The sequence below is a fragment of the Talpa europaea genome, assembly GCF_964194135.1.
Source record: "Talpa europaea genome assembly, chromosome: 15".
Classification (NCBI taxonomy): Eukaryota; Metazoa; Chordata; class Mammalia; order Eulipotyphla; family Talpidae; genus Talpa; species Talpa europaea.
The window spans coordinates 33,092,809-33,111,427 of record NC_140083.1 but is presented as its reverse complement, the minus strand read 5'-3'; the positions used below and the strand labels follow the sequence as shown (position 1 = coordinate 33,111,427).

Below are 18,619 nucleotides of genomic sequence, written 5' to 3'. Positions count from 1 at the left end.
TTCCCATACTTTACTGCTCTCCAACCCCTCCATAATATTCTTTCCAGTAACTTCCCCTCTTCCTGAAAACTTTCTAAGATCCCATCCATACTTCAAAGACCAATACAACACTTCATATTCTTTATATTCTGAGACAGATAAGCATACTGCAATTTCAAGGTAGAGGGAGAAGCTTGAAGTGGGATAAAAAGTGTTATTTTTTGGTTTTAATATAGTTTTGTCTTCCTATTTGTATTGTCCATTTTCTTGATAAATTTTGGTACTTTCATAATCTTTACAAGAACTTGGTACAGTAGAATTTAATAAGTATAATAAAAATGTATTTTGATTAAGATGTGACCTGCTGAGAGCTATGGTGATTTTCGTTTAAATGCTAATGGTAAAATAGGAGGATAAAAATGTAGGTAGAACTACAGCCCCACATGGCATCACAGAGTGGTACCTGGAGTCTATATAGCAACTGGTGCCAAAATCTATGTGTGTGAAGAGTGGCTTCCTTTTGTCAAGAGTAGGTTCAAGTGGTTATGGAGCAGTTGTAACCTCAGGACTGCTAAGTTTGTACCATTTCTTAAGCTCTTATTTTACAAAGGATTAGCCTGGGGCAAAATCAATGATGCATGCATGCAAAATCTCCTTCCTGCTATCTCTTGAAAGCCAGTCCGAGAGCCATTCCATTCCCTGGTGGAGAAACACTTGTCTGCAAGCAGCATTAGGATAGTAGTCCCTGCACCCTAATTTGGTTTATGTGAGACTCTTGGCATTATTTGCAGTTTAATGGTTAAAAAAAAAAAACAACCCAGCAAAACTTCATGTGTGGTGGGAAGTACCTTATGATGCTTGAATGAATGAAGGGAAGGGGATAATGACATCACCATGGCTTAAGCAACAGTCTCCTTTTTCATTTTCCTTCCCCACAGTGATTTGTCTTGCCTTGACATTTCTATCCTGAAGCCTCATTCCCGTTCCAACCATATTTATTCCTGGATAATCCTGTCCGGGATAATCCAGTCCATTTCTCTTTCAATTTTATTAGTCTTTGCAATTTAATCAAGATTAAGGGAATTTTGGGCAAAGGTGAGAAACTGCTTGCTGTTTGTAAACTGAAATTTGATGTAGCTGAGAGTTAAATTCTAGTGTCTGGGGCTGAGTGGTAATGGGGTGAGGGGGAGGGGACCTTGAACCATCTTCACCTCTTCAACAATTGCTCAGGTGTATACTTTGACATACTAGTTGTTCAAACTAAGGTGGAAAGATGTTAGAGGAAACACTGTGAAAGCAAGGCTGTGAGACAGAGGCTCTTTTATGCGTTTTTATCTGCACTTAGCAGAGGTGCAGTCCCCCAAGATTAGAACATCCTGAGTGCCATTCTTCCATTTGTTATGACACAGCCCCAAATAGAACACAAGCTTGTTAGACATGTGGGAGCAGGCTCTGGAGGTCCCAGTTTTGTAGGCATTAACTCTTTATTTGCTCTATCATGGAATGCTGGTGGGACAAATGGGGAGATGAGACGGGAGGGGGCTGGGCAGGCTGGTGGAGGGGAGATGGGACATGAGGAGGGCTGAGTAATATTGTTTATATCCATTCTGAAAGTATTTCACAGGAACTGCTGTGACAGCCAGTGTGACAGGCGATTGTGGCCCTGCACCAGTAAGTGTGCTCATTGATGCAGAAAGAACATGTGATTTGAAGTCTGGACTCTTGAACTTGACCCCTAGTGCTGTCAGCCATGCATCATGGAAGCTGGGCAAATCACTTGAACATTGAGTCTCAGTTTTCACATCTACAAAATGGAAATAATAGTAACTGCTCTATCTCACGATAGTAATATGTAACATATGTGAAAGACTTAAACTAGGAAATCTGGCTCAATTTCCTTATTACCTTGGTATTAATTCAGAGTTGAATTCTGTCCTTTAGTGATAACCTCAGTTAAGGAAGTACTTAGGATTCTTTACCAATACATCAAATACATGTTTTTCTGCTTTTTAAATTGTTGGGTGTGCTTATTGTATGTTTTCCTTCCTTGTTCCCCTCCAATGTTTAGTTATGTCCTTGGAAGTTCCGTAAGTAAAGTTTGTTTGAATGGTGTAAAAATAAGTAGCTCTGAATAAGGACCCGAAGGATTCTTTTATTTGTAGTATAAATCAAATTTAGCACATCTCAATTAGGGATTTTTAAAAATATTTGCTGACTTCTTATTTCTTGCCTTCCCTGGATATTTGGAATTCTAGATGTGGAATGATACATATGATTATTTTAAAATATATTCTACCAGTATGCAAAGATCAAGTTTTTAGTGAAGGTGGTAGAGAAAATACTGATGCACTCACTTGCTCACTCTCACTCACTCACTCACTCAGTTATTCACTCAAACATTTAATAAATGACATGTGAGCTACTTTCTTGGTGAAAGTGAAATAAGTAGGGCCCTTGGGCTACTTGTTGGAAGTTTCTAAGTACCACTTTAATGCAATTTAAGAATATAGAATGTCTCCAGGAAAGAGGTTCTATAATTATTTCAAGTGATGCAGGGAGTGGGGAAGTGGGAGGCAAAAGGACCATTCAAGAGGGAAATTAGAATAGTAAATTTCTTTTCTATGAAGAATTCTTGGAAAAAGTACCTCTCTTTAGTTGAAGTATGTGCCAAGCACCTGAAATCAAACTCAGGAAGGATGTTACGGCATATGCTTTTTTAAAATCATCATGTGGGACCAGTATATATTTTGGTGTGTTCAGTGCGAGTAGTCTTGGTTCTCTTAAACTTTCACTATTGCCATTTGGCTAGACCAGAAGTTTTGCCAGAATGATGTTCTTCCAGTAGTGACCTGAAGATGGCAGCATTGGGCGCCCTATCTCATTTTCCTAAGCCCAGGCCCACAGTAGTACATCCCACTGCTGCTCCACAGCAGTGTTTGGATTTCAGGTTGTCATTCAGACTTTCTTCTGCTTAATGACTGTATATAAGTAAATGACTCTGCTTTTCTTCTGTTGGAGAGATCCATCTATCATTGCTGTTTTGGTTTTCAGTTAATGATTATATGTAATTATATTCAAATAAAATATTTATAAATAATTACCTTTAATTAGTGGTGTGTAAAATTTGGAATTCATGAGCATCAGCTTTAATGAAAGGTACCCTTCAATTTGGGAGGTGTTATTCCTACTATTATTATTTGTTTCTGTTTAAAAAACATTAGTGGCCAAGACTCTGCTGTTCTCTTTATACATGTTCTTCCAAAGCTCAGGTAGGGTTTTTTTTTTTTTTTTTTTTCTGTTAGATTTTGTTAATAGGTAGATCATTATTTGTTAAGTCTCTAAGGAATATATTATAGACCCACATCTGGAGAGTGTTCTGAGGAAAGCATGTGCTATTTTCTTAAAGTTTCAAGAAGCAATTAATTTTTTTGAATTCTCAAAGGTCTTCAAGGGGGTCACAGAGCCCATCTTTTTTTTTCAAGGTTTATTTATTTATGCATACAAGAACTGTGGTACAGGCCAGCGGTACGGTTCTGAGAGGATTCCCCAGAGACAGAGTGAGGAACAGAACAGGCAGACTGACTGAAATACACTGCTGAGGGGAGCAGCGGGCGAGACAGGAGAGGTCTGCTGCCCCATTGGGTCACCTCCCTGGCCGGGGATTGAACTCGTGCTACAGCGAGTTCTGCTTCACAGTGCTGAGACTTAACCCCTTGTGCCACCAGGGAGGCCCCTACAGAGCCCAACTTTAAGGAGACTTTGCATTTAAAACCAGATGGAAGAAATATGCAGTTGTATCCTCCTCCTCTTCTCATGCCCCAGAGAGCTCTACATTTGAGGTCTCCATCAGTCCTGACAAAAGAGAAAAATTATTTTGAGCATGTCTGTGATTCAAACTTTGCTAACACCCAAGGTTCAGGTGCATTTTGCTGTTTCTCGATGTGCACACATGGAGCTGCACATGGAAAGTTGGTGTGTTGTCTGCAGGGTGCTCACATAGATTTGGCATTCTGTTCTATTTTATACCATTCAGCAAAAGGTCTAATTCTCTAGTAGAGTGGACTGTGGAAGCAGCATTTAGGCACTTTCCTTGGTTAAGGACAGCAGGAAACCAAAGGGGGTGAACAGATGGAGCTGTGTAAGGTCAGAGTTTCTGGAAGGACTCCCAGGTGAGGTATGGGCCAGAGAGCACTCTGCGTGATGGGAAGAAAGACACTCAGTGGCTCTTTTCCTTGAATCTGGAATCACACGGAACCACAGGTATACTGGTAGATGTAACTTCAAATCTTTAGTCTCATTGATATGGGCCTTTCAATGCCTGTCTCAGAATAGAATGGGATGCCAGATCTACGTGAACACTGTGTGTAGGACACACCAGAATTTCTTAGGGACACTTTCAGCCTGTTTTGATTTGGATTATAACCATGACCATGATTTATGTGTGCATAGAAACAGTGTAAGGAAAATAAAAAAGGCACTTAATAGATTAACCTGGCTGTAGCTGCCTCTGTATGTGTATTTTGAAGACTATTGAACGTTTCCCCCCACCACCCCATCTAACTCTTCAGTATTTAAGTAAGGCTCCAAGACTTTCACATTATATACTATAAATTCAATATAAATTTGGGAAATCAGCCAGACCCACTAAGATGTCATGTGATTCTAGTTTTACTCTTTTTTAGAATTTCATTTCCCCATTTTTCTGGTTGTAAGGGAAACTCATGCATCTATTGCTCTTTTACCTAGAAAGTTTAAACTGTGACAGATGTTGAGCTCTTTAAAATACTGAACTCTAGATCTCTTAAATGTCACCATCTAAACTGGTCCTGGGTAAATCACTTCATTTCCTTGAACTGGAATTTTCCTTTTAGTAAAATAGGAGGTTGAACTTTTAGGCCTCTTGTTCTGACTATATGATCACTTCCGTTCATTGTGGCCAGGATTGTGGAAACTTTTTTTGGGAGGATAAACTTGAGGCCTGTATTTTAATATTTCAGTTCAAAGACATAGCTCTTATTTTTTTTTTTTGGCTATTTTCATATGGCTCCTAAGAAACTGACTTCACCCAATCCCCTTCCACTCACCACTCATCTCTTGGCTGCTGCTGCCTTCTAATGAATCTCTCTGCTCTCACTCTTGTTCCACTTCAATTGATTCTTTACTCAGCACCAGCACCAGTGTGGTCTTTTGAAACTATACCAGAAACTGTCTCTCCACAGTGGACTACGGTGGAAGATGACGGATGCTTTTGTAGTGGGACAGCTATGGTGATCACGCCTGAGGGGAGAAATCCTGTACTGCCAAAAAGCCAAAAAATCCAACTTAACAAGAATGTAAAGCAATCATATTTCATTAAAAAATAAAAAATACATTGAAAGTTAGAGTTAAAACACAAGCAAAATATCTTCAAAAAAATAATCAAACCAACCAGAATATGTCCCTCTCCTGCTTAAAACCTTCCAATAACCTCAGGTTGCTCTTGGTAATACAAATCCATTCATGCTAATGGCCTTTGCTCTTGCTATTTCCCGTGTTGAGAATACTCTTTACCCTAGATCTTTGCAGAATTGGCCTTTTTATTTCTTAATGATATGTTGATTTTTCAGCAGGCTGCAGTTTAAATACCCCCAGAGAAGCCTTCCCTGATCTTGCCATCTGAAACAGTCATGACCTCTGCTTAATATGGTTTGATGATTTATACAGCATATTCCAGTTGATATTATCCTGATGTTTGGATACCTAGTATCCAAAAATATATTGACTTTTGTTTGTTGTCAACAAGAACAGAAGCCATTATTACAGGCCTCCCCTGGTGACGCGGGCAGTTGAGCGCAGCGCTGTGAAGATGTCCGCAGCCTCTGCAGTGCAGGTTCGATCCCGGCCAGCCAGCGAGAATCCCACATGGAGTGGCAGACCTCTCCTGTCTCGCCCACTGCTCCCCTCAGCAGTGTATTTCAGTAGATCTTCCTGTTCTGCTCCCCACTCTGTCTCTGGTAAATCCTCTCACCCTCCCGCGCCTCTGGCCTGTACCCTGGTTCTTGTATGCATAAATAAATAAATCTTTACCAAAAAAAAAGCCATTATTGCCAGTCTTATCTCAGTAGCATATGTGCTTCATGAAACCAAGGAATTTGTTGTCTTGTTCATTGTATATCCTTAAAGGTTAGAGCACAGGGTGGCATATATAAGATGCTTGAAGGAGTGTTTATAGAATAAATGAATGAATAAATGGGTGAATATCACATAGCTAATGAGAAGCAGAACTGAGGCCAGAAGTTAAGCTTCCTCATGCACTTCTTTCTTCCAGGTAATGCTGCCATACAACAGACCAATTGTAGAGATCATTCTTCACTGTTTATCTATTTAGCCACCAAATATTTATTGAGTTCTGGTTATGTTTCACTTATATTCAGTATCCATGGCTCTCAAGCAGGGGTCCTGTTCCCTCTGCCCTGGAAACATTTTTCAGTGGCTGGAGACATTTTTGTTACTGCTGGGGGGTGGGAATGCTACAGGCATCTATTGGGTAGAGGTCAGGGATGCTGTTAACATCCCGTGGTGTGTAGGATAGCTCCCTACCTCAGCAAGGGATTGTTGCATCCAAATTGTCAATAATGCTGCAGTTGGGAAACCCAGTTCTAGACGAACATACAGAGGTAGCTGCCCTCATGGAGTTTATAGTCTATATGGGGAGGCAGATGACAAGCAGTAATTTCATACAGAAAGAAATTAAAACCATGTTCAAAAAGTGGCGTGATGGAAAAGAAAGATGAGTCAGAACAGAGTAAGTCTGTACTGGTGGGCACTGTGCGTGGTGATGGGAGTAGGATGGACAGTGATTTTAGCCTTTTGAGGAGGTGAATCAGGAAAGAAAGTGTTGCTTCAAGAGTTTCAGCTCCATGATCTGGAAGGACTAGTACCTAGGTCCAAGGGATATAACCTCCAAATAAAAATAGAGCATACTGCCAAAGGTTGGGGATAATATTTATTTTTGTTCCTTTTCAGGGATGTTTAAATTCTCTTTCTCGACACCTTCAGTGCTCTGTCGTCACTAATGTAGGACAGTTGTTAATTCGATGCAATTTTTATTGCTCATTGTCAGCCTCTCACTTTTCTCTCAGAGCAAAAACAGTGTGATTTTAGCCTTTCTTAAGAGCACTGTGAGGTTTTTTTGGGTTGTCGTTGTATAGTGACTTCTCTTTGCCTAGATTGAGTTCCTAAACTCAATGGAAACACTTGTAGGTTTTGGTGTCTTAGGGAAGCTATAGTAATTGATGTTGGTAAAACTCAAGCGAATGAAATGGTTCTTACTATATATGTATTTACATATATATGTATCTATGCACACATACATATATACTTACACATATGTAAGTATATCTCCGTGTGTGTGTGCTTAACACAGATATGTACTTAAGGTTTCACTGAAATGGCTCATACTAAAATTTTAGTTTTGGTAATTTAGTAGTTATATACTTGCTTTTTTGGTCTCTCTCTTGTTTCTTTACCACCATTGTTTTTAACAAGTATTGGCACCTAGTAGGTACACGACAAATGTTTGTTGAATAAACAAACTACAGAAAAAGCATTTTGGGATTACTGCATTCCAAATTATATTTCCACATTTGCATGAACTTATTTATGTCTCTGAAACACAACTTGGTAAATATAGTAGCATATTCTTATAGTGTTAGCATTGTAACATATGAATTCATTTCTAAATTTGAGTTTTCTGATTTTTAAAATTATTGCAGAGGATATGTTATAACTCATGCAATTTCTGAATCGAGGAAGCATAAAACTCTTAGTTGTTTAGACCTTTTCCATATACTTTTCAGCAAAGGAGGGATTATTAAACAAGAGAATAGATTTCAATTAATTTTCTGCCTGTATTTAAATATAGTTAATGAATAAAAATGTATTTACATTGAGAGTGTCGAAAAAATTATGCACAGTATACCTTTTTATTTTGGGTACCATAAAACACTATAGGGGAGTTCACTGGTTCATTGGATATGTATCCATTTTTTTTTTCAGTGCTATTTCTTCACAATTGAGTTTGGCCTTTGTAAGCAAGAAGGGCAACTGCGGGCATATGGAGCAGGACTGCTTTCTTCCATTGGAGAATTAAAGGTATGAAGCTGTGAATGAAAATATCCTTCCGAAGCAAACTGGTTCAAGGTCATGGGAAATATTGATTTGTTTGTCTGAGCACTTTTTCTCGCAGATATCCTATAAATATTTAATACAGAGGATTTGGCACCTTAGATGTGGGTGCTGACCTCACTTTTTGCACTTCTGAAAATGGGTCATGTCTTTCTGGGCCTGTGGTGTGACTCAAATGGATAGCAGGCATGTGGACAATCAAGAGGAATGACAAATGTGTGCTCAAATGTTGGGTAACAAATGACTGGCCTAAATTTGTGCTGAAAAGTGGGCAGTGAGCTAGCAGCAATCCCACTGATTATAATTCCCCTTTAAGTGTGGGTCGGCTACTCTCATTTCTTTCACCACCCCACCCCTCCCATGGACTCCCCAGCATTTACTTCCCAGAGGGAAATTTGAAGTTGTTGTAGTCTCTTTAAAGTTAATATATTACAACATTTGTGGATCTATACAATTTGAGAACAAGGAAATAAATGAGCTTATGTTCAGAGAGGTATCTATATGTAGTGATGCCTAAGGAATGCTATTTTTTGGCCCCAAAATACAGCAAAATGATGATTTATTCAGAAATGTTTGGGCCCAGGGCATTCTGATAATTCAAATACTCTGGCTGCTTAAGAATGGTTATCTCTACCACTGGAGGATAGCAAGTTTTGATGAATTTAGAATTAATTTAATATATAATCTGGAAATGTTACTGAAAATTATTTAATCTTTCTTTGATTATTCAGACTAAGATAAGAATTATGGACTTTTGTAGGGTTTTTATTTTGCACATTGATTTTTTTTTTTTAAAGATTTATTTTATTTGTACAAGAGCAGGGGTACAGGCCAGATGCACTGGAGGGTGAGTGGACTCACCAGAGACAGAGCGGGAAACAGAACACGCAGACTGATGAAATACACTGCTGAGGGGAACAACAGGGCGAGACAGGAGAGGAGAGGTCTGCTCACCATGTGGGTTGCTCCGAGGCCTGCGGGGATCGAACCAGCACTGCTGAGGCTGCGGACAGGTTCACAACGCTGTGCTCAACCGCCTGCACCACCAGGGAGACCCCTGAATGTTGATTATTCTTACACAGTATAATTGGGACATATACGATTGTTGAGACACCTTGGTTTTTAATTCTTGAAAGCTTTATGGTTTAGCTCTGGTTTGAGTCTTCTTTATGACTGCACTCATTCCTTCTTTCATTCCTCAGATATTTGGCTAAGTACCTACTAGGTTCCATGTACTGTGCCAGGCACTCTACAAATACAAATAATGATAGGTACTAAAAGTATGAAGAAGATAACTATCTCAGTGAAAATTTCAATAGAACTTAGTATTTTGGCTGCTTTGGGCATTAATTCACTTAATTCTCATAATAACTCAATGAGATAAGCAATATTATTATCATAGATGAGAAAATTATGGCATAAAGACATTATAGAATTGATCCAAAGTCACATAGCTAATAAGTGTTGGAGCCAGATCCAAAGTCCAGGTGGTCTTGACTCCAGGATCTGAGTTTTTTAAAAAAAATATTATTTTATATATATTTTTACATAATTTTTCACTTTTGTAGAATGTATGTATTTTCATCTAGGTTATAGTCCCTGCGCAATTCCCACCACCCATTCACCCATGAACTATCACCATGGTCACTTGTGCTCTTCCCATCCCTGTTTTGATCATACTCCCTTCTCCCCTCTGCAGAACGTCTCTGGTTTATAGTTGCCTGTTAATTTTAATTTTTGCTTTATTATAGTTACTTTTTTTTTGACTGATCCCTTAGTTGGATATTCTACATTCCTCCTGTAAGTGAGACCATCCGATATTTTTCTTTTTCTTTCTGGCTTATTTCACTGAACATGAGGATTTGAGTTCTTAACCACCAGGTTCTACTGCTTGGGATCCCTGTTATCAAGGAACTTATATTCCAGTACAGGAGATAATACACAGTGACAAAAATGCCTGGCACTTATCAGGCCATGCCTGGGAAGGTTTTCAGATGAGGGCCTTGCTGCCCAAGCTGATTCTTGAGAACTGGGAAGGCTGACTAAGCAGAGGCTGAGAGGCACAGACCCATCAGCCAAGGGCAGTGTATGTGCTCTTGTCAAGCCCTGGCCCCTTTAGGGAGCTGCCAAGGCTTGACAAGACTGGAATAGAGGATATTTAACATCACATAAGGCTGATGGAATGAGGTAAGATAATTTTGCTAAATTCTCAACAACAAAAAAACCTATTTAGGATTAAACTCATTGCAGTGGCCAAAGCTCACAGAAATAGCATGATGTAATGTCCCTGTAAGACCCACGCCTTCCTTAGAGAGTTTGCTTCTTGAGGTCCTCAAAATAGTCAGAAAAAGAGAGGGCTCTTGAGCTACATCTATTTACATTTTCCTGAGAGGACTTATAAATTATACAAGAAACAAAAGAAACAAATCTCTTATTGCCCCAACTTTCGACAGGCTACTCTGGTTGGTTAATGAGGCATGGGTAGGCAGCATTGGGGTGAATCTGCTGTTTTTGTTCCTGTTGGTGCGAATAGAATCATCTGGAAATGGAAATCACCAGAAATATGTACAGCGAAGGGCATTGTCTGCCATGAATCTTCTTGTTCTGGTCCATCAGCTCTAGTCATTAGCATTCTTCCATTCTCAAATTTCAACACTTTAACATGTCTGTGATTGCTACTTTGGGCCATTGTTATAATTCAGAAATTACTTCTATAGAAATATCTTCTGATTGTTCACAGAGAATAGATAATATGAGATGCTCTCCTCAGCACCCCTTTCCTCACCCCGCCCGACTGTAAGCATCCAGAGCCCCCTTCATGGCTTCTGAATACTTTCAGCTTTTATTTGAATTAACAAATGATAGTCCTGGATTCAGATAAGAATAATTTTATTAGTAGCATTATAAAATTCCTATGTAAACATGCTTACAATTTTGAATGCAGTTATGCAGTTAGCGTTTATGCTCAAATATTTTTTGTGCTTCCATTTGTAGCCCTTATGCAGGTCCCAACTAAGTTGTTGGAGGTTTAAGTGTAGTCATTATAACCTTTATGCAAGTAACTATAATTTATCTTCTTTCCTTGAACTAAACACATTTTAAAAGAGACTGAATTTTCCTGTCCCTTGAGTTGCTCTTCAGAGCTGGACAAGTCGTCCAAGTGCTGTATCCCCAGTTTGCAGGATGACGTTCATGTCCCCCTGCGTTTGGACAATGACAATGCTTATTTTTTTGACAGTGTTCATTTTTTCTTTGAAGACAGAAACAAAAGAAATGTAAGGCACGTAAAACTGAGATAAATCTGATACCTGTGAACTTTTTGAAAAACTGCACCAGAAATCATTCTCTTCTGTTCTAAGTATCTGTTCTGTGATATATTTTTAGGAATTCCAAAGATGTGTCTGGTCCTTTCCATGCTCTCATCACTATGAAGAACAGTTAATAATGAGATAAATCATCTGGAAAACTGATTTTAGAAAAAGATTGTAAAATAGGACAATTAATTTCCCTTCACCAGCAGTCTAGCCTGTCCTTCCTTTTATATTTTTTCCCTTTCGATCTCAGATTTGACCCAACTGTATACACGTCTCATTAAAAAAATATTATTTACTCATCCAATCATTTCATTCTATAAGCCCAACATTGAGGACTCCGTATTTTAAGGAACTTCAAGGCTCCTACAGAGACATTCTAAGAAAGTGAGTGATATGGGTTTTTATTGAATACAATTTGCTTGGAGAAGCAAACAGTGAAGTTTGATCACATTAGGTGGTAAGGAAATGATAACTGATGAATTGACTTAGTCTGTCCTAAAATGTTAATCCATCTCAGAATGAAAAGGCAATTTCTCATTTATTGTATGTAGAGGAAAAGTCTAGGTCTTTACATCCTTAGGACAAAGATTAGACTTTTATTTTTTTCAAAAATGGCCTTAGCACTTGCCCTGCAGTAGTTGCTGGGATATTAGATATAAATACATCGGTTCTGCTTTTTTTGGTTTTAACAAAGCTGACAATTAAAAAATCTAATTATTATTCTTTGGGGGCTTTTAGTTTAGTATATACTTGCATGTTAAATTTTATTGTGCCACTTTTATATAGCTGTTCATCAGCATTCAGAAAAGAGTTTTATATTTATTATAGTCATTTGTATTTACTGCCACTTGCAGCAACTCTGTGAAGTGGTCAGAATTACTGCCAGGTGGTGGAAAAGAGGCTCAAGGTGCCTGTGGGTTCTCTGGGGTCATCCAGAATGTCCACAGTGTGACTGGAGTTAGGGCTCGCTGCTCGGAGCTCACACACCTGTACTCTGCTCAGGTGGCTTATGCCTCGTCTCCTTGCCTTTCCTCAACTAGCATTGTTAGTAGTGACAGCAAATGCTGCACCACTGGAAGCTAGAAAAGGAGCTTCAGTCTTGTGAAAAGATTGCTTGGAAATTGTTCCTTCACCTCTGCACCTTATTTAAGCTGATGAAACTTTCAACATTACTGATTTAAAAAAAAAAAACAACTATTATGCCATCATTGTTCAATTTGGCACTAGAGATATTGACACCCCGTTGTGCTTGGTTATTAGGAAGAACTTCTGAGGGAGGTTCAAAAAATATATACCTACTTACATGTATACATATACGTATGTATGTGCTTGTTATTCTGATGTGGGAAAAGGTGATTGTCGTTTGAATGTGGAGTGTTTGCAAGTTCTTGAGAAACTAGGGTCTAAACTACCTTTAAGCCTGACTTCACACTTGAGTTTTTTCCTGACTTTAACCAGTCCTAATATAGAGAGTGAAGATCACGGTGTTTGTATCTACAATAGTTGAGATAATAACTCTGTGTCATTGTCAAGGCAGGTGGCTAGGAGGAAGATATTTATTTTAGTTTTTTTTTAAATTACAATTTTATATATTTTTATTTTTAAAATTAATTTATTTTCTTACATTGTTGTTAATTTCTGTACAGTATTGATTTCTCATCTCAGGTGTGGTCCCTGTAAGTTCTCCCACCACCATAGCACCCATGAACCATCACCATAGTCCCTTGTGCTCTTCCCTCCTCTGATTTGACACCTCTCTCCCCGTTCCCCTGCTGTATGACGTAGATCTATTGTCAGCTTGCAAGTTTTGTCTTTTTACTAACCCCTTGTTAGTTTCTCTATATTCCACATATAAGTGAAACCATTTGATATTTATCTTTTTCCTTCTGACTTATTTTGCTTGGCACAATCTCTTCCAGCTCCATCCATGTTGCCACAAATGTCATGAGTTTATCTTTTTTGATTGTTGAGTATTATTCCATTGTGTATCTGTACCACAACTTTTTGATTCACTCATCTGTTTGGGGGCATTTGGGTTGATGAGGGAGGGAGATTTAAAACTGATGAATTTAGGGCAGGAATTGTTGCAGTCCAGGACCAGCATTCCCCAGGTCTAGGGCCATGTTTCTCTCTCTATGGGTTCAGCTACACCATTAGTGGAAGGCATGACTAAAGTGTGCTAAAGGTCATTTTGAGATTGAATTAGCGATGGTAACTAAATATGTTAAACATTTCCCATATGCCAGACACTCTGTATGCCTTACCTCGCTTAATTCCTATCCCCTTAGGTTGTAGATACTATTAATATCTCCATTTTGCAGATGAGTACTGAGATAAATTTAGAGAGAGAGAGGAACTTGCCAAAGTCACGTAAGAACTTTAGGGAGTTATGGAGCCAGATTTGAACCTCAGTTTCCCTAATTAAAAAAATTGTACTCTAATTACCTTTTAGCTATCTGCCTACTAGCAATTGGGGTCTGGGAAAATTTTGATGTTGAGAAGAGATGTTTATATTTAAAAGTCTGAGACAGCAATTGTCTAAAGGTATGCATGAAAGCTAATTAATTGGTAATGACCATCTCTGCTGAGAAGGGTAGGGTGCGCTGGTCAATTAAGTCTTATTTTAGTTTTTAAAATAAGGGAGGGGAGGGGATGATGGTATGAGTGCTGTATATTTTCAGGCTTCCATTAAAATTGTATTGCAAGAAGAGATTTAACATTCATGTAGATCAGTCTTTACAGCTTACCAAAGGAGAAACTGCATCCCACCGTGGGAAAGTTTCACTTGTTTGATATCATACCACGGGACAACTACATTTAGAATCCAGGTCTCCTGGTTCCCAGTCCTATGTACTTTTGTTAGCACCATGGACAAACCAAAAATTGTCCTTTTAGAGAGTGTTTAGATGAGAGAAAATGACTCTCAAGTATTCCGACATTTTAAAAATAGCTTGATAGTAAAAGACAGTTAGCCAGATTCTTGCAGACCTAAGGACACTTCAGAATGTTAATACTTCAGGAAGGATTTGCCATAGAGTTGCCTGAGAATCACAGAGTTTGACTCAGTGTTTTTTTTTTTTTTTTAAATTTTATTGATATATTCCCCATACAATTGCAGCCCCCCCATTCTGACCCCAATCCCTCCCCTCCCGCCCCCCTAAAAGTGTCTCTGGTTCATAGTTTTTTGTTGATTTTGATTTTCACGTTCTTATAGTTATTCATTTTCCTGGTCCCTTATTTAAGTTTTCTAAATTCCTGCTATGAGTGAGACCATCCGGTATTTTTCTTTTTCTTTTTGGCTTATTTCGCTGAGCATGATCCCTTCCAGCGCCATCCATGTTGCTGCAAATTGCATGTGTTTATCTTTTTTGAATGCTGAGTAATATTCCACGGTATATATGTACCACATCTTCTTGATCCAGTCATCTATTTTTGGGCATTTGGGTTGTTTCCAAAGCTTAGCTATTGTAAACAGTGCTGCTATAAACATAGGGGTGCACGTGTTCTTTGGAATTGATGTTTCTGTGTCCTTTGGGTAAATACCTAGGAGTGGAATTGCTGGATCATATGGAAGCTCTATGTTTAGTAGGTCCAGAAATCTCCACACAGCTTTCCACAGTGGTTGGACCAGCTTGCACTCCCACCAACAGTGTAGAAGAGTTCCTTTTTCTCCACACCCTCGCCAGCATTTGTTGTTGCTAGTTTTTTTAATATGTGCCATTCTCACTGGTGTAAGATGGTATCTCATGGTAGTTTTGATTTGCATTTCCCTGATGGCAAGTGATGTTGAACATTTTTTCATATGCCTGTTGGCCATTGGCATTTCCTCTTCAGAGAAGTTTCTTTTTAGCTCTTCTGCCCATTTTTTGACTGGATTCTTTTCTTTGTTGTTGTTGAGTCTCATCAGCTCTTTGCAGATTTTTGTGATCAGTCCTTTATCATTAGTGTTGGGTGCAAAAATGTTCTCCCAGTTGGTGGGGTTTCTCTTTGTTTTTGTTATTGTCTCTTTTGCTGTGCAGAAGCTCTTTAATTTGATGTAGTCCCAGCTTTTTATCTTTGCCTTCACTATCACTGCTTTGGGTGATGTGTTTGTAAAGATGTCTTTGATGTGCAAATCACGTAGTGTTTCGCCTATATTTCCTTCTATATATTTTATGGTTTCAGGTCTTATGTCTAGTTCTTTAATCCATTTTGAGTTGATTTTTGTGTATGGTGTGAGGTAGTGGTCAAGCTTCATTCTTTTGCATGTAGCGACCCAGTTTTCCCAGCACCATTTATTGAACAAACTTTCTTTGCTCCAATGCATAGTCTTTGCTCCTTTGTCAAAGATTAGTTGACCATAAATCTGTGGGTTTATTTCTGGATTTTCTATTCGATTCCATTGGTCTGCATGTCTGTTCTTGTTCCAATACCATGCAGTTTTGATGATTATGGCTTTGTAGTATAGTTTGAAGTCTGGGAGTGTAATGCCTCCATTCCCTTCTTTTTTTTTCAGGAGAGCTTTGGCTATTTGGGGTTTTTTGTGATTCCATATGAATTTCATCAATAATTGTTCTATTTCTTTGAAGAATGACATTGAAATTTTGATGGGAATAGCATTGAATCTGTATATTGCTTTTGGAAGGATGGCCATTTTAATAATGTTTATTCTTCCAATCCACGAGCAGGGGATGTCTCTCCATTTCTTTGTGTCTTCTTCTATTTCTTTTAACAGTGTTTTATAGTTTTCTTTGTATAGGTCCTTTACCTCTTTTGTTAGATTTATTCCCAAATATTTGATTTTTTTTGTTTCAATAACAAAAGGGATGGTTTTTTTGATTTCTTCTTCTTCAGATTTATTGTTTGTGTATAGGAAGGCTGCTGACTTTTGCGTGTTGATTTTGTATCCTGCCACTTTACTGAACTGATTGATGAGTTGAATTAGCTTTTCTGTGGAGTTTTTGGGGTTCTCTATGTATAATATCATATCGTCTGCAAATAGTGATAGTTTGACTTCTTCTTTTCCTATTTGGATTCCTTGGATGTCTTTCTCTTGTCTTATTGCCCTGGCTAGGACTTCCAGTATTATATTGACAAGCAGTGGTGAGAGTGGACATCCTTGTCTTGTTCCAGATCTTAATGGAATTGCTTTCAGCTTTTCACCATTGAGAATGATACTGGCTGTTGGCTTGTCATAGATGGCCTTTATGATGTTGAGGTATGTTCCTTGTATCCCAAGAATTTCAAGGGCTTTTATCATGAATGGGTGTTGCACTTTGTCGAAAGCTTTCTCAGCATCTATTGATATTATCATATGGTTTTTATATTTCTTTTTGTTGATGTGTTGGATAACGTTGATTGATTTTCGGATGTTGAACCATCCTTGTGTCCCTGGAATGAATCCTACTTGGTCGTGGTGAATTATCTTATGGATACATTGTTGGATTCTGATAGCTAAAATTTTATTGAGGATTTTTGCATCAGTGTTCATTAGGGAGATTGGCCTGTAGTTTTCCTTTTTTGTGTTGTCCTTGTTCGGTTTTGGTATTAGTGTAATGTTGGCTTCATAGAACGTGTTTGGTATTGTCCCTTCCTTCTCAATTTTTTGGAAGAGTTTGTGAAGGATAGGCACTAATTCGTCTCGGAATGTTTGGTAGAATTCATTTGTAAATCCATCAGGTCCTGGGCTTTTGTTTTTGGGGAGGTTTTTGATTACCATTTCAATTTCGCTAATTGTAATTGGTCTGTTTAGGTGTTCTATTTCTTCTTTATCTAGCTTTGGGTGATTGTAGAGTTGTAGGAATTTGTCCATCTCCTCTAGATTGTTAAACTTGTTTCCATATAACTGTTCATAGTAGTTACTGATTATTCTTTTGATTTCTGCTGTGTCCGTTGTGATTTCTCCTCTTTCATTGATGATCCTGTTTATTTGTGCTTTCTCCCTTTTTTCCTTTGTGAGCCTGGCTAGGGGTTTGTCTATTTTTATTGATTTTTTCAAAGAACCAGCTCTTGGTTTCATTGATCTTTTGGATTGTTTTTTTAGTTTCAATTTCATTTATTTCTGCTTTGGTTTTTATTATTTCTTTTCTTCTACTGGTTTTGGGGTTTTTTTGTTGTTCTTTTTCTAGATCTTTGAGCCTCGAGATTAGGTTGTTTCTTTGAGTTCTTTCTTGTTTCTTGATGTGAGCTTCTATTGCTATATATTTTCCTCTTATTACTGCTTTTGCTGCATCCCATACATTTAGGATATTGGTGTCCTCCTTGTCATTCAATTCAAAAAATTTTTTAATTTCTTCTTTGATCTCCTCATTAGTCCAGTGGTCTTCCAATAGTGTGGTTTTTAATCTCCATGAGGTAGGATAGTTCCTTGCCTTCTTTTTATGGTTTATTTCTAGTTTGATGCCTTCATGGTCAGAAAAGATGGTTGATATGATTTCAATCTTGGTGTATCTGTTGATGTTTGTCTTGTGCCCCAGTATGTGATCGATCCTGGAGAATGATCCGTGTGCGCTTGAGAAAAATGTGTACTCCGTTTTTTTGGGGTTTAGTGTTCTATAGATGTCTGTTAAGCCCAATTGCTCTAGGTCCTTATTTAGAGCTTTGGTTTCTTATTTTTTGTCTTGTTGATCTATCCATTGTTGATAGTGGTGTGTTGAAGTCTCCCACTACGTATGTGTTTTCTCTGATGTCTGTTTTCAGAGAGGACAACAGTTGTCTGATATATTTTGGTGCTCCTTCGTTTGGTGCGTATATGTTAATGAGTGTTATTTCTTCTTGAAGTATTGTCCCCTTGATCATAATGTAGTGACCATTGGGGTCTCTTTTTATCTTTTTGAGTTTGAAATCTGTTTTATCTGATATAAGTATAGCTGTTCCTGCTTTCTTTTTTGGTCCATTTGCTTGTAGGATTGTTTTCCATCCTTTAACTTTGAGCCTGTTTTTATCTTTTGTAGCTAAATGTGTTTCCTGGAGACAGCAAAAGGTTGGGTTTTGTTTCTTAATCCAGGCTGCAACTCTGTGTCTTTTTATTAAAGAGTTTAGTCCATTTACATTTAGAGTTAATATTGATATGTTAATATCTGTATTTGCCATTGTGTTTGTCTTTCCTTTGATTTTATTTATTCTTTTAATAACTTTTTTTTTTTTTTGGCCTTCTTTCATTGGTATTCGTCCCTCTGAGG

At 38.1% G+C, this 18,619-nt stretch overlaps 1 protein-coding gene across 1 annotated transcript in view; it reads left to right on the top strand.

Moving 5' to 3' along the window:
* TPH2 (tryptophan hydroxylase 2) overlaps window positions 1-18,619 on the top strand; it is a gene marked incomplete at both ends in the record, with an annotated part of 109,129 nt that overhangs the window by 82,734 nt on the left and 7,776 nt on the right. The window contains one exon of the mRNA XM_084255897.1: window positions 8,017-8,112. Coding sequence (XP_084112023.1) covers window positions 8,017-8,112 — 96 coding nt within the window. The remainder of the gene's footprint in view (window positions 1-8,016; window positions 8,113-18,619) is intronic.